General features: G+C 31.2%; 1 protein-coding gene across 1 annotated transcript; it reads left to right on the top strand.

Moving 5' to 3' along the window:
- Positions 1–10,374: 10,374 nt before the first annotated feature.
- Positions 10,375–15,086, top strand: LOC104886422 (putative F-box protein At1g67623). Its single transcript, XM_048642327.2, has 4 exons — positions 10,375–10,595; positions 14,318–14,323; positions 14,411–14,573; positions 14,667–15,086. The coding sequence occupies exons 1-4, from the start codon at positions 10,375–10,377 to the stop codon at positions 15,084–15,086; spliced, it is 810 nt and encodes a 269-aa protein (XP_048498284.2).

Below are 15,086 nucleotides of genomic sequence, written 5' to 3' on the forward strand. Positions count from 1 at the left end.
GTCTGTTTTGGAATTCTTCCTTAAAAATGCCTTTGAAATGTTTGACAGCTTCCTTTTTTAATCCTGCACAATCAACCACGTTAGTATCACTTTTCATTCTATATATATAATTTTTTGATAGTTCACATTTCATTTCATTCTATATTATTCTATCATTCACTCAACTGACAAAATTCCTTAAAATACGTTTTTATAAATTACATCCATTTGTTTCTTTTTAATGGTTACATTTTGTTTATATAATCAAAGTTAAAATATGAATTTCTTACTGATATACTCGGACATAACTACAAATATTTACTGCGTAAATTACCCCCTCTTTATAAATCATAAAAAAAAAATTGTTAATATTGAGTTGAATTTTACCTTCCATTAAAAAAAGGGTAATGTTATATGTAGCCCTTAGGGCTAAAGATAAACATTAAATACATTTCTTAAAATGGAAACAGTTTAAGAATTTAAGACAAAATTACACATTATTTGAGGTAATAAATGCTTGATTCAAGTTTTATTTCCATTTTAAGTTTCTTATACGTAGCCCTAAGGGCTATGTATATCATTTTTCTTAAAAAAAATACTCAAACTTGTTTCTCTAGCTTTACCATTGGAAAGCTATGAACTGGATTAAATTACTGAGGCTATGTTCAGTTCACCTTATTTTTGCTTATTTCAGATCTAATCAGATCAGATCAAAAAAAATAAGTTCAGATCAGATCAGTTCAGATCATGCTTATATTAAAAAATCATTATATCTTTCATTACATATTAGTAAAAATTATAATAATTAAATATTAATAAAGTAGTCATCAATAATTAGTAAAGGTAGTCCCTGGAGGAATATTTGCAATGCAATTCTCTCTCATGAGGGCTCTAATACAGCCTTAAAGACTCTTCCCGAAGGAGAGGAAGGGTCAAGGGTTAGTCAAGCAGTTAAACTGTGACACTTCCCGAAGCCTTAGCAATTAAAGCTGAGTTTAATTATCTTCCAAATACATCTCATCTCTTTGGTTGAAATTTTGGCTATCAACATTTAATTTGGAAGTTAAAACGATCCCAGCTCCTATAGATATACCCAATTCCCAGCTGCTAAGTACATTAAAAAAATTCTATTCCTCCTTTCATGAAACCGTTCATTGAGAATCTTTAGATTTCTCTAAGAATAGAGTAAACAATAAAATGATCCCCACGAAATATCTGTGCAAAATGGGAGATTATAATATAACCTACGACAAAGGTTCTCCATTGAAGGCCAAAGTAGTTGACAACGATAAGGTAGTCAAAGAGTTGATCCCTGACTATTTCGGTAGCGAAGATTTTATCGGATTAGACATCAAAAAGTTTCCAAAAACTGGTTATACTACTCATTTGGAAATTCTAGTCATATGTGGGTCATCTCGCTGCCTGATTATCAACTTAGATTCATTATTAAATGGGAGATCCTCTTCATCATTGGGAAAGTTCCTGAGAAACTCCGATATTTGCTTCGTGCGACCATTTATCTTCGATTGGGATGATTCGCAGAGTGTCGCAGTTTGTGAATTGGCTGCTCGGGTTCTTAAGAAACCTAAACTGATGAAGGAATCGAGTTTGGAGGTTGTAGCTCGTAAAGTTGGGGTTCCATATAAGGATGTTTATGGTTGGAGTGATCGTGACTCAAAAGATGGTTCAATTATGGTGAATGATGATGATGGTGTAGTATTGACACAAGAACAAGTAGAGAAGGTGGCCTATGATGCTTTTACATGTCGCACAATTGCTTCTAAGCTTCTTTCTTCTCTTAAGTAGTTTGCTTACTTTCCATTGCTTTTGGTTCTCTTTGTTTTTCGCTTTTTGCCGACTTGGGTGTTTCTTTCTTTGTTTTTGCTAGAGTATTTCATCAATTGTAAGGGGTTTTCTTTCGTTGTTTGCTGTTCGTATCTTTATTATTATAAGACAATGCTTTTGAGACATTAGTTTTGTTTTTTTGGTTAAGGCTATGTTTAGTTCACTTGAACTTATCTGATCTGAATTTATTTTTTTTGATCTGATTTGATCTGATCTGATAACAAGATCTTATCTTTTAGATTTTTCTCAATATATAAGAAAAAAGATAGTCATGTGGGGTCTTGTTTGATTTGTCTCAATGAGTACTTTATTAATAATCAATTATTATAATTTTTACTAATATGTAATGAAAGATATAGTGATTTTTAAATATAAGCATGATTTGAACTGATCTGATATGATCTGAACTTTTTTTTTTTTTTGATCTGATCTGAAATAAGCAAAAATAAGGTGAACTGAACATAGCTCATGCATTCATAGACAAAAAGCCAGTTAAGGCTAGCGGAAAAGCTTACTATAATATATTACAAAAACTAGAGGTAGTTCCCTGCTTTCATTCACCACAAAGGCAATCATCACTGGATTGTATTCTTTGAAATTGGAATTAATTAATTGATCTTTTGCATGGCCTCTAATATGTTGTAATTTACCCCTTGTACAACTTGGCAATGTAGTAATTATTTTTATCTTTTACCCTCTGATGTGTTGTAATTTACTCCTTGGTTAAGTTGGCAATGTAGTAAACTTTTGAACTCTAGAAAAATACTACTCCCTCCGTTTCATATTAATCTACACACTTTGACATTTTACACTATTCACAAATTTCACTTTGACATCATTTGTGATTTATACGCGGATGAAAATATAGTCATGTGGGATCTTGTTAGATTCATCATAATATGTATTTTATTAATATGTACTTTTTATAATTTTTACAAATACAAAACTCAAAATATATGTCTTCAAAGTTTTGCATTGGCATGAGTGAAAAGTATAAGTGTGTAGATTAAAATGAGACGGATGGAGTATGTAACAATGTAGTAAGTTTTATGGCTGCCAGGAGGTTTTTATCTACCATGTAGTAAACTTTTTACAGCTTGGTGGATCACTGGATTAGATGCTTGGCATTTATGTATGTGTATGACTTTTTGTAGCAAGGTGCCAATTAGTGGCAGTAAGTTTTAATATATTATGGGCTGCCACGGCCCAGCAGAACACAAAATAAAATTTTAGATTGATATGGGAAGCACAACACAAAGTTTTATGCGCTGCCAAGTGCCACGGCCCAGTATATGTAAATTGTAAATAAAGAGTCGGATCAAAGCTTCGGAATATGCACTCCCCTACCCACAACTACGGGAATCCGAAACTTTTGGATTGGATTTTTGGCGATTTCAAATTTCGGATAAGATGGGATCCGAATATGCAATCCTCTATCTACAACAATGTAGCAAGTAACTAGAGAAAAATGAAGTAGTAGAATCAATAAACTAATGATTTTGTTTCTTAATTAAATGATACAATTGATGAAATATCTCTACTATATAAGTCAAGGGATGAGTTATGGTGTCCCCTCTTGAAAATACTTATATTCCCTTAATCTCACATAAAATATTAAAGAAAAGATTTTCTAAATTCTTTCCTTATTTACAAATATGGATAGTAAAGAATAGTATTAGATTACTAAAAGGAAATACATAAAAATGTGTAAAAAGAGAAAACTCACAATTGAAAATATAAATTGATGATTAAATCAAGTTTCAAACAATTATAAAAATAAAGATTCAAAAGATTCTTACTACCCAACCTCTCAGTTGCAATAACAATAAATAAAATGCATTAACAAACCATAAAAGAATTAAAAAACGCAATTAGAGAATATTCAATTTCTAAATTTTATGGGAGCACAATCAGTTGGCTTGGGATAATAAATAATTAATAATATAAAAATACATCATCAGATAATATCAATTTATAATTTTTTTTATTGAAACACTACTCACCATAGTATGCCTAAAAAGTAAAATCTCTTTTATCCAGTGAAATTAAAGTTAACAACTACTCATAAAATAAGCATATGAAATATAGATATGTATTTTTAAATAAATAATTAACAAATTAAACTTTGATCATTGTTTGAAAGGAGAGTTGTTGAATATTCTTCCAAATACACGATAACATATACTACCTTGACTTAGTCCTTTATGTAAAACATTACTCTTTACACTAGCAATGCGAATAAAAATAACACTCATCAAATATTCACCATAAATATTACACTCTTAAGTTAGTTTTTTTTTGACACTTTTTATGTTACTATTAATACTAATATACTGTCGCACGCATCGCGTGCATATATTACTAGTATTACTTATTGGAAGATAAAACCACAACACTAAACCCTCCCTCTTCTTAGTTTTTATTTGTAGATTGAGAACAGTAAAAAATAACATATAGAAATGACAAGGCTTTTTTTTAGGAAAAATGGATCAGAATACCCCCCAACTTTGTACAGTTCGCTTTTAATACCCCTAACTTTGAGTTATTTTTTAATACCCCCAACTATTGGGAAGATCCGCTGAAAATGTACCAAATGACCTGATACTTATTAACAAGGTAATTTTTTTTTATTGCTCTTTTATTTTCTATATTAGCTTTTGTAAACCAAAATTCCCAACCCCCCACCCCCTCCTCTGCTCATCCCCCAACCACCAACTGCCGCCTTCCCTTACCCTGCTACCACCCTTCCCACACCCCAGCCCCCCCTCCCCTAACCCCCCCGTCGAAACCCCCTCCTCTAACCCCGTCGAAACCCCTATGCTCTTCTTCAGACATATGCGTTCAAGATCATCGACATCGCCGCCATTACTATCATCAGCTTCACTTTTCACTATCTCCGTCAAAATGGTGCAATTTTGATTTTGATTTTAGGGTTTATTAGGGTGAGGTGTGTCTGAATGCGCAAGGAATCAAGAAATTTGTGGAGGAGAATCAGAAATTGGCTGCTGAATGTCCGACTTTAGTGGACCAGTGTTCGAAGTTGGAGAGAGAATGTTCTTTATATGATCACGATCGCGAGGCGTTGATGGAGTTTGGGAATGAAGCAGATGAGAGAGCCAAGGATGTTGAGATTAAGGTTACTCTGTTGGAAAATGATTTGAAGCAGCTTTCTGAAGAAATTAAATATTACAAGCATCAATGTGAGATGCTTTCGGTGAGTATGCAGTTATATTCTAAGTTTTATTCTTTTGGATTTTGTGCAAATAATTTTCTGTTTTTCTAACTTGAAAACTTTGATTGTATTAATTTTGTTGGTTATGTCTAAAAAGGGTTTTTGATCTGATTATGTAGTATGAAAGAAGCAACCTTGGTTTGGGTTTAGTGTAGAATTTGTTGGATGTTATTTGTGTGTTTGTATAATGGAAATTATAGAGCAAAAAGGATGTCATTGCAAGAGAGAAATGAGAGAGAGAGAGGGGGGGGGGACTGGTGGTTGAGGAGGGGGAGGAAGGGGAGAGGTGGCAGTGGGGTGGGAGTAGAAAATGGTAAGAGTGGGATGATAAAAAAGAAAAACAAAAAAAATTAAGTAAAACCAATAAGAGCATGACACGTGACATTTTAACCTGCTAAACCGGTTCCTTTAGATCAGGGGTGTATTTTTAGCGAACCTCCCCAATAGTTGGGGGTATTTGAAAATAACTCAAAGTTGGGGTTATTAAAAGCGGACGGGTTATAGTTGGGGGTATTCTTATCCATCTTTCCAAATGATTATGGTTATCAACGAGGAAAATCACTTGGTTTGGTTCGTATTCAAAGATCGTTATTAAGATTTAATAAATTATTGGATGAGTTATATGAATGATCTGATTGAGTTATGAACGATAATCGAAATGAATCTTAAAGGGGAAAGTAGCCTCGTCTGAGTCGACGGATGATGTGACATGAACAGTGCCCCAGAGACTGAACCTTGGGGTCCCCACAGGGAAACCTGCCCATTGTTCTGTGGGGCGATAATTGGGTGTTATATCAGGTAATGTGAAACTTGTGGATGGCTGATGAAATCAGCGAAAAAATGTATTCCGGAATAGTCGCGGTTATTGGCCAAAAGTAAAGTGAATGGTTAGGTGACGGCCCCCACTGTCGGAGTGTAAGCTTTGTCTCCTCCGTCGCGTTCTCTTTCCCCCTTGTTGAAAGAAAGTTATCTCAAGTTGTATGTGAAAGTTATTTCGATATTGGATTCTCAAAAAGGAATCATATGGTGGTAAGTTATTTCGATATTGGATTCCCGATAAGGAATCATATCAGGTAAGTAATGAATGTTTATTCAGTATATGAATATGAATATCGATAGTGGTTTCCTGATAAGGAGGCATATCTTGGTAAGTGATACTAATATTGGATTTCCGATAATGAATCGTATCTTGTTATGTGGATTCCCGATAAGGAATCATATCTTGTTATATGGATTCCCGATAAGGAATCATTATAGTGAAAGTTATGATATTTATTGCCCGTAAGAGGTTGTTTATAGAATATAAGAAAGTAATTGATAGAATATGAAAGCATAAGTGTGAATTTCCATTAAGAAATCGACTAAAGGAAATGAAGATATTGTTGATATAAAGTTGGTGCTCTCAAATTCCTACTATGAAATCGTGGTAAGTCGAAAGATTGATTTCATGAGAATATATGAAACATGTTATTGTTGAGAGTCACCTTATCGTGTTTGTTACTATGCGATTAGTGATGTATTGTGAAATGAGGAATTGGATAGAAATATAATATGTATGTTCAACAAGATTATTGCTGCTAAGCATGCTATGATGGATGTGATTGTTGAACTTATGTTGATTGTGTGAGAATCATTTTAAAGTAAAAGCCACCAAAGCATGTGTTAAGCTTTTTTACGGGTTAGTACTCAACTTTGCTGATGTGTGTACGTTGTTTTGCCATTTATGTGGCCTGTCACTTGGTGGGTGGCAGTATTTCTTAAATGTTTCAGGTTGAAGCCGTGAGTTATTCTTTTGCAAGTTGAAGCTGATACGAGATAGTGCAGTATTATATTTGTTATTGAAGTGAGGACGCTCCACTTGTAATAGTTAATCGTTTATTTTCTATAATATAATTATTCATTTAAGAATCGTTAGCTAGTGCTCCTGATTCTCTGTTGGTTGTTGCTCCGCGAAAGCGTTGAGGTTGTTGAGCTTTGGGATTTGACAATATTTTATTTATTGAAATTGTAACAGGTTCATTTTATTTCTCGCTTTAGCGTTGTCCTATTTTCAAAGGAAATTCTGCCGGATTTTCTGTAGAAATTTATGGGAATAGAGTCTGAGAATCAGAGCGTAGTTGCCAATGTTATCAGGATCGGGATCCTACTTTGGATCATAGGGGTTGGTAGAATCGAATCGGTAGGATCGAATCGTAGGATCGTAAGATCCTACAATTCGGTGAAATAGAGATAATTATACTAAAATAGGGTGAGAATCTCATGTGAAAAATTTACACATATTAATAATGAATTTTTTAATTAGCAAATGATGATAGTTTTTCAATACTATAAGATTGGAGTAACATGCGACCAAAATCTAATAGGAGAAATATAATATGTGAAATTACTTTATTATTTTTATGCGGTAGGATCGGATCGTAGAGTCGTAGAATCGTAGAATCGTGTTAAGATCCTACAATGTGATTTTTTGTGGTTGGACAGGATCGAAAGATCATACAAATTTAAGATCATACGCAAGATCGGGATCGGTGAGGTCTTTCAGGATCGTAAAATCGTAGAATCGTAAGATTCGGATCGGGATATAGTTAATTAATTTGAATAGAATTCGAAATTGAGTTCCACACTCTCCGATGTAGTTCGGTGAGTGTGATGGTAATAGGTCGGGTTATCTCGACTAGAGTCTCTTTCGTTGTGCTTAATCTTCTGTAAGCTGGTCGGGAGAATTCCGGCTGTTACAGTTAAGTTCCCATTAAAGTTGATGTTTAATAAAGTGATCAAGAAATTTAGATTTTATGTGCTAAAGACATTTACCATAGTTGTCTTTTAATGCAATTAAATGAATTTACATGCCTATGTTATTCACAATAAATGAATTAAGTAATGGTCTTTACTCTCGAATCTAGAATCTCGTTCTTTTGGTTTACTTTTCCTGTAAAATAAAGCTAATTGGCGACTACTAACTAATAATAAAAACTTCAATTGTTTAGGATGCAATTTTAGATGCATACACAATTGTTATCTGTTGGCATTTTTTTTTTTTGTATTTTCGAAATATCGTCGTTTTAAACTTAAAAAGTATAATGTTACTCTTCTAATAATGGTTAAAGAGTGGCTAAAGGGGTCACTTAAAGTGAACAAATGACTCTTTAAGGTACAAGTTATAAATTTTCTAAATGGGACCTTTTTAAGGTAACTTATTTAAAATGTGATAACTTTGACTTATAAATTGACTCTTAAATTTTAAAATAACCATCTATACAAACACATTATAAGGCGTGCGAAAGAAAGCATGTGTGTCTCGTGACACTATTCTCATAGTATCGACTATCGAACACGTGACCTTTGAAATAAAAAGTAAGAGTTATAACCATCAATACACTATGACTTTGTTGTCTAATGTTTCAAATAAAATATGACGAAGTCTTGTAATAATTATAATTAACTACAAAGACTTAAACAAGTATATACATCTCTGACACTCTTATTACGTAAATTACAAGAGAATATTGATATCATATTACGTGAATTTTTCAATTTTTTAATGGATAAAAAATACAACAGTAGCAAAATAAATTATGAAATTTAAAAATAATAACATATTTATTTATTATAACTGACCCGAGGCATCATCATGACAAAAAAAACTAGTTTTAAGATACAAAGTGAGGTGATATTACCATAATATTTTCTACCTCTGTTTCATAAAGATCTTCTTTATTACTGTTCTTATAGATACCAAGGAGGATCCATTTGTGTGGGGTATGGGGTGGGTAAGGTAGGAGAGAAAAGGGTTAAGATAAATAAACAAATAAAAAGGGGTTAAAGTAGGAGAGAGAAAGAGAGTAAAATCTATATATATATTTAAAGTAGAATCCTTCAGGCCACGTGTCGTTCTGTTATCGATTTCAATCCTACGTGGCATGACGTGGCATGCTCCTTTGATCAGTATTTTTTTTAAGCTCAATGAGCTTGTCCACGTGTCACACGGTTCTAAGATTGTGAAATTGACATCAATTAGGGATTGTAATTGATATACGTAATCTTCATAATTAAGGAAATGTTTAGTCCAATAGCGTAATCTATGTAATATATAGCAAGTAAATTGCACGTTTAAATTTTAAGGAATGTGAATACCAATCACGATATTAATTGATACATTTTGGCATCAATTACGGAATTAATTAAGAAAATTCGACCACCTTGAATCACGGTTCTAATTGATACCAAATCAACCAATTACTCTAATATTTAGGAAACAATTTTACATTACAAAAAAAAAAGCAAAAGATTGGTAATTATACTCGGCCATATGTAGTATAAATATCAATGGTTCATTGGCCTTTTTCTCACCACACCACACCATAACCCAAAATTTCGTTATTTTTACAATTAAAAGAGAGTCCAAATGACGTTTTTTGGATGGTCATGGCACACCATAAAACAGTTTGTGCGTTTCATATTCATGCGCTTTTATGAGATTAGTTTCAAGAAAATACTAAATCAAAACCAAACTAATAACCATAAACGTGATATGTCCGTGATTGAAGATGTAATTCATGAAGTCCCATGTGAAGCACAATGCGCCTCAATTGAAGATACATGGCATCCGAAATTGGCACATTCTAATTTCTTTGATGTTGATGCAATGGTGTTAACACTATTACGTTCGGGTCGTCTTTTGAGTCATAAAGTATCAAAGGAATTCACGCATGATATATGTTATGATTCGCCTATATGGGATACTATTGAAGACGTTTCTTCATCAAAACCTCGGTTTAGGGTCTACTTGGATTGTGATAACATGATGTTGTACTACCTACACACTTTACCTCCAAGGATTCATAAAGTGTGCCATGAGTGTTTCGAAGAATTGAATTTGGTCGACGACGAAAATCTTCTTCAATTAAGTAGAAATAAACTTTATTGTATTATATTGCAAGGATGATTAGCAATTGTCTTACATACTCTTTTATATTAAATAGTATGTTAATTTTCTTAATTGAATTACAAAAAAGTGCAATTAGAGTTGTACTATATTTGTCAATCTTAATATAAATAAAAAACGTTTTGCTATTATAACTCACGGTTGGTTTGATACATGCAATAAATTCAAATTTTAAATACCAACCAATGCATGCAAGCAATAAATATTATCTACACCTAATGCATGCAATACATTAAATGATAATTTTTTGCCTATAAAATAGACTTGAAGAATCCGGTTTCATAACCCCTCTTGCTTCCAATTATCAAAATCGGTTTTCAATTTCTAATCTAAGTGTCCTTCTAATTTCTGAAAAAACAACTTATTTTTCTAAATGGATCCTAAAATTGCAAAACATGTCAATGATATTAATGAGTCTATGATGGAATTTTTTGAAGCATGGTCTGCCATTGATGAGCAAATTGCGAATTCTCTAAAAGCACTAGAGAAATTAGAAGAAGAAGAAGAAATGGAAACCATGGGTTATGTTGGTATGATTATCTCATTTCGTAATAAGATTGAACTTGCAACAATGGAAGCAAAGGAAAGAGTTCAGTATTTGGATTCCCTAATAAATGATTAATGTACTTAAACGTGTGTAACAATTGGGGATGAACGCATGAGATGATGTGTAAAAGAATGAAGTATTCAGGTGTTATGATGCATTGCTTTCCATTTTCGTATTAAATATGTATTACATATCTCTATTTATTTTTCATGGTCATGAAATTTGTTTAGTAAAGGAAAAACCCTGCAGTACATGACTAAATTGCTTAAGTGTTATGTATGTCTCTTTAGTTATCATGGTCATGAATTAAGTTCAATCAAGAAAAATATTTTGATTTGATTTACCTATCTCTATTAAATATAATGCACATATTTTTTTTTTCGGATCTATAAAAAACCGTGACTACAATTTAAATCTAACATAATTATAATTATTTTGTATATTTCGATCTAACAATGAACATATCACCGTGGGATATTCTTATGTGTGTTAAAGATTTTGATTTGATTTACCTTATAATATATTGATTCGTTACCAAAGATATGCATTAAAACACTAATAAAAAACATTTATATTTAGCAGTTTAGAAATGAAATATTCCATTCAATTTTTTATTGATTGATTCCGAAATTAAGTGATTTCAAGCGAGACATACTTTTATTTGCGGTATTGTTTGTCTTATATATATTAAACATACAAACAAGTTGTTTTATTCTCTTTTGTGAAATGGATCCTCATGTCAATAAGGTTCGAAAAATGAATTCACATTGCTAAAGTCTTTGATGAGGCAAGTTCACGTTGAAACTAAGGAAATAGGTTATATATATATACTGCATATTATTTATTCCACACGTTTTTTTTTATCAGTATTTTTTACATTCTGTTAAAACATTCTAGCTTACGTATATGTACGTTTTTTATTTTTAATCACAGTATAGTTCTAAAAAACAAAATTGGTCCATGCATGCTATGTAAATAAGAAAGCTATATCTTATATCTGTATTATGATAATTCTTTTCTTTTTATTTTTACAAATATATATTATTTTAGATGTATAGATATATATATTGCATATTATTTGTTCCACACGTTTTTTTTTTAGGAACCTTAATTTTTTAAATTACAGTATAGTTCTAAAAAAAAAAACGTTCCATGCATGCTATGTAAATAAGAAAGCTATATCTTATATCTGTATTATGATAATTATTTTTTTTAATTTTTACAAATAAATAAATAAATAAATATATATATATATATATATATATATATATATATATATATATATATATATATATATATATTATTTTAGATGTATAGAGTTATATTCGATATCACAACAATTTATAACTATCTATTTTCGCCTCTTTGTTTTATTTGATTTTTTCTTTATTTTTGTCCACGTCTAGAATTAGTTGTTATCATAAATTTATTGCATGTGAAATAGACAATCTTCGTAAATGTGTAATTCTTAAAAAATGATATGTTAGGTGTTGTTGGAGTACTCATCTATATGGACGTGTTCAATCAAAGATTAATCAACAAAGCAAAAAACAATATATCATACTAATTGACAAGAGGTAGTTTTATACTTTTGCGATTTATATTACATGTAATAATCAATATATTGATTCGTTGTTTCTACTTATATCAGTTATACTGCTATGAAAGTATGCGTTGTAGACAATTGTTTTGACCATTTAGAACAATTAATTTCTGACATATTACAAGAAGCTATGGTTGTTTTAGCAAGAGGATTGGTTTTGAAAAATGACGACGGTAAGCATGAAAATTGTATTGTTTAGTTAACATATGTTTACAATCTGTATATAAAATACTTTTGTCTTTCTACCATATTTCATAGGCATTTATTTGCAATCCGTCGAAAACACACAAATCATGATCAATCCTAGGACAAAGATTGCAAGCAAGCTAAAACAATGGTAAGCTACTATGTATACTTACATGCGATTGGATCACTTTTACAACATAAACAACGTAACGTGTTCGCTTAAATACATCTTTTAATTGCATTAATTAGGTTTCGTAATGATCAATTTGTTCGGCACAAGACAATATGGATAAATAAGAGTTCTCTTCCGCTCAATAGATTACTATGCATCTCAAATTCACTGCGTTTATCCATTTCTGAGTTTCACAAATACAACGGAGTATGTCCTATCTGATACTTATTTTATAATATCTTATATTTGTTCATTTATATTTAGATTAATATGTAAACGAAATTTATTATTTCATTGTAGGGATGCAAGTGTAGGGTTGTTGGGAGGATATATGATATTTATAAAGTAGATAGTTCGGAAAATCAATTCATACATATCAAAATTAAGGATATAAGTGGGTCATTAAGTGTTGGACTATCTCACAAGCAAATATGTTTTATATTACGATTGTCCACTCTTGATCTACCAAAACGAACTGAAGAGGTATGTATGTTGATATTAGAAACTTCAATGATACAACTGTGTAATATTAATTTCGCATTATCGTTAATGAATGTTTTTTGTAGGTTAAATACATGGACAACCTAAGGAACAAACTTTTTTCTCACATTGGAGATGCATATATTTTCGTACTTGGAGCGACATTGCTATGTTTTAAATCTAATGTTCATGAAGTTGTGGATGTTACACACGTTTACTGGGCGGAAGAGTGTGCTTATCAATTTATTTGCAAGTTGCCTACTTATAGCAAACTTGTGGATCACAAAATATGATTGTTATGTATTGTATTTGTTTTTTAAATTTTGTTATTTACAAAGTGTATACATTAAACTGTAAGTTTACTACTTTTTGTTATGCATTATTAATTATGTAATTCCACCACTTCGTTTATTTCTCAAATCATAATAGAATTAAAATTTAATATATACCGGTTAGAAAATTAATTTAGTACCAAAAACTTAAATTAATACACCAAATTATTGCAATGATTAATATTGGACGTATACTTAAAACAATCATATACAATTACTAATCACGTTTTTAATATAAACATAGATAGAAACTGGCGTCATTTTTTGTAATGAATTTAGTAGAATTTCCTATATTAAATAGTGCAGTAATTGGGATAATTTTATATGTGATAGTTAAGAAATTTTGGTATGATTTGCCAATAAGTAGTGACTTTCCATATATACACAAATTATTGCCAAAAGACACATCCATTTATAACAATGTAAATATATATACAGATTAAAATATGCCGGTTAGAAAATTGATTTATTACCAAACATTTACATTACTAAAGTAAATTATTGCATTACTTAATAATTTATATATATTTCAAATAATTATATAAAATCAGTAGTCACGTTTTTTAACAAAAAATAAACGGCCGGCTTTATTTAAAAATTATTTCCTACTAATTCCAATATATTAAAATAGCATTAATTGGGATATATAAATATATTGGCAGTTTATAAAATGTTGGTATACCTTGCCATTAATTAGCGACTTTCCATTGTCTCAAATATTCTTGCCAAAAGACACAGCTTTTCATTATCTCTAATCATGCCTTTTTTATAAATGTTATATATATATCTAAAAATACATGCATAGATTTTACAATTCATTCAACCAAAATACACCCTCCAAATTAGAATTTCGATTTTTTTTCTTCTCACACTCTCAAGCATGGAATTCCCAAATGCAAAGAAGCCTAACATTGTTCATGCCCTTCCTACTGAAATTATTATTGAAATTCTTTCAGCGTTGGTGCTGCAAGTGCTCCTGATTTATTTGCTGTGCAGATTGACGTGAGTTTTATAATTATAACTTCTTTTGTTTCGATGGGATATAAAATTAGAATTTAGTTATCTTATGAAATTATCTTTGTTTTTCAGTTGCAAGGCTATTAATAAACTTTCACACGATGAGAAGATATATAAGAAGGTTTCTTTTGAACACCTTTACATGCGTTCATTGCGTAATGATGAAAATAAAGCAAAGTTTTTTGATTTGTGCTTGGAATACAAGAATCCAGAAGCACTTTTGCGTTATGGCATGGTAAAGTTGTTTATTTTTTACTAACGCAATTTTATCACATGTATATTTTTTTTATTTATTTACATTATGAACATACTAACTATATTTGTATAGGTACAATATTTCACATATGTGATGTTAGATGAAGGGTTGAAGAACATCGACTTGGCACATTCAAAGGGCAATGTGTTGGCCAGATATTTATTGGGACTTTTGCTTATATTCAATGCAGATGAAGAGCGCAAAAAAAGGGGTGTAGCGTTATTACTAAGTGTTTTTCACAAGCATCCAATAGATAAAGTGGTTCAATTAAGAGAAACTTTACGAGATATGATGGTGTCCCTTTGGTTAAATAATACCATTGTTCGTGAGTCTGATGAATTCGTAAAGTGTGATCAAGGGCACCTTCATGAATATGACAACATTGTGGACAAATGGGATTACTTCGCATGGGGTCCTGATGATCTCAAAAGTTTATGTGATGCATACTTATGTAATCGCGAAGCAGCCTTTTTTCTACGCTTGCTCCACTAG

The sequence above is a fragment of the Beta vulgaris genome, chromosome 4 (genome assembly GCF_026745355.1).
Source record: "Beta vulgaris subsp. vulgaris cultivar EL10 chromosome 4, EL10.2, whole genome shotgun sequence".
NCBI lineage: Eukaryota > Viridiplantae > Streptophyta > Magnoliopsida > Caryophyllales > Amaranthaceae > Beta > Beta vulgaris.

Bases quoted from the DNA above. Each gene is read 5' to 3' on its own strand.
- LOC104886422 (XM_048642327.2), top strand. From the start codon at position 10,375: ATGGATCCTAAAATTGCAAAACATGTCAATGATATTAATGAGTCTATG. The intron at 14,574-14,666 runs GTAAAGTTGTTT...ATATTTGTATAG, and splicing joins CACTTTTGCGTTATGGCATG to GTACAATATTTCACATATGT.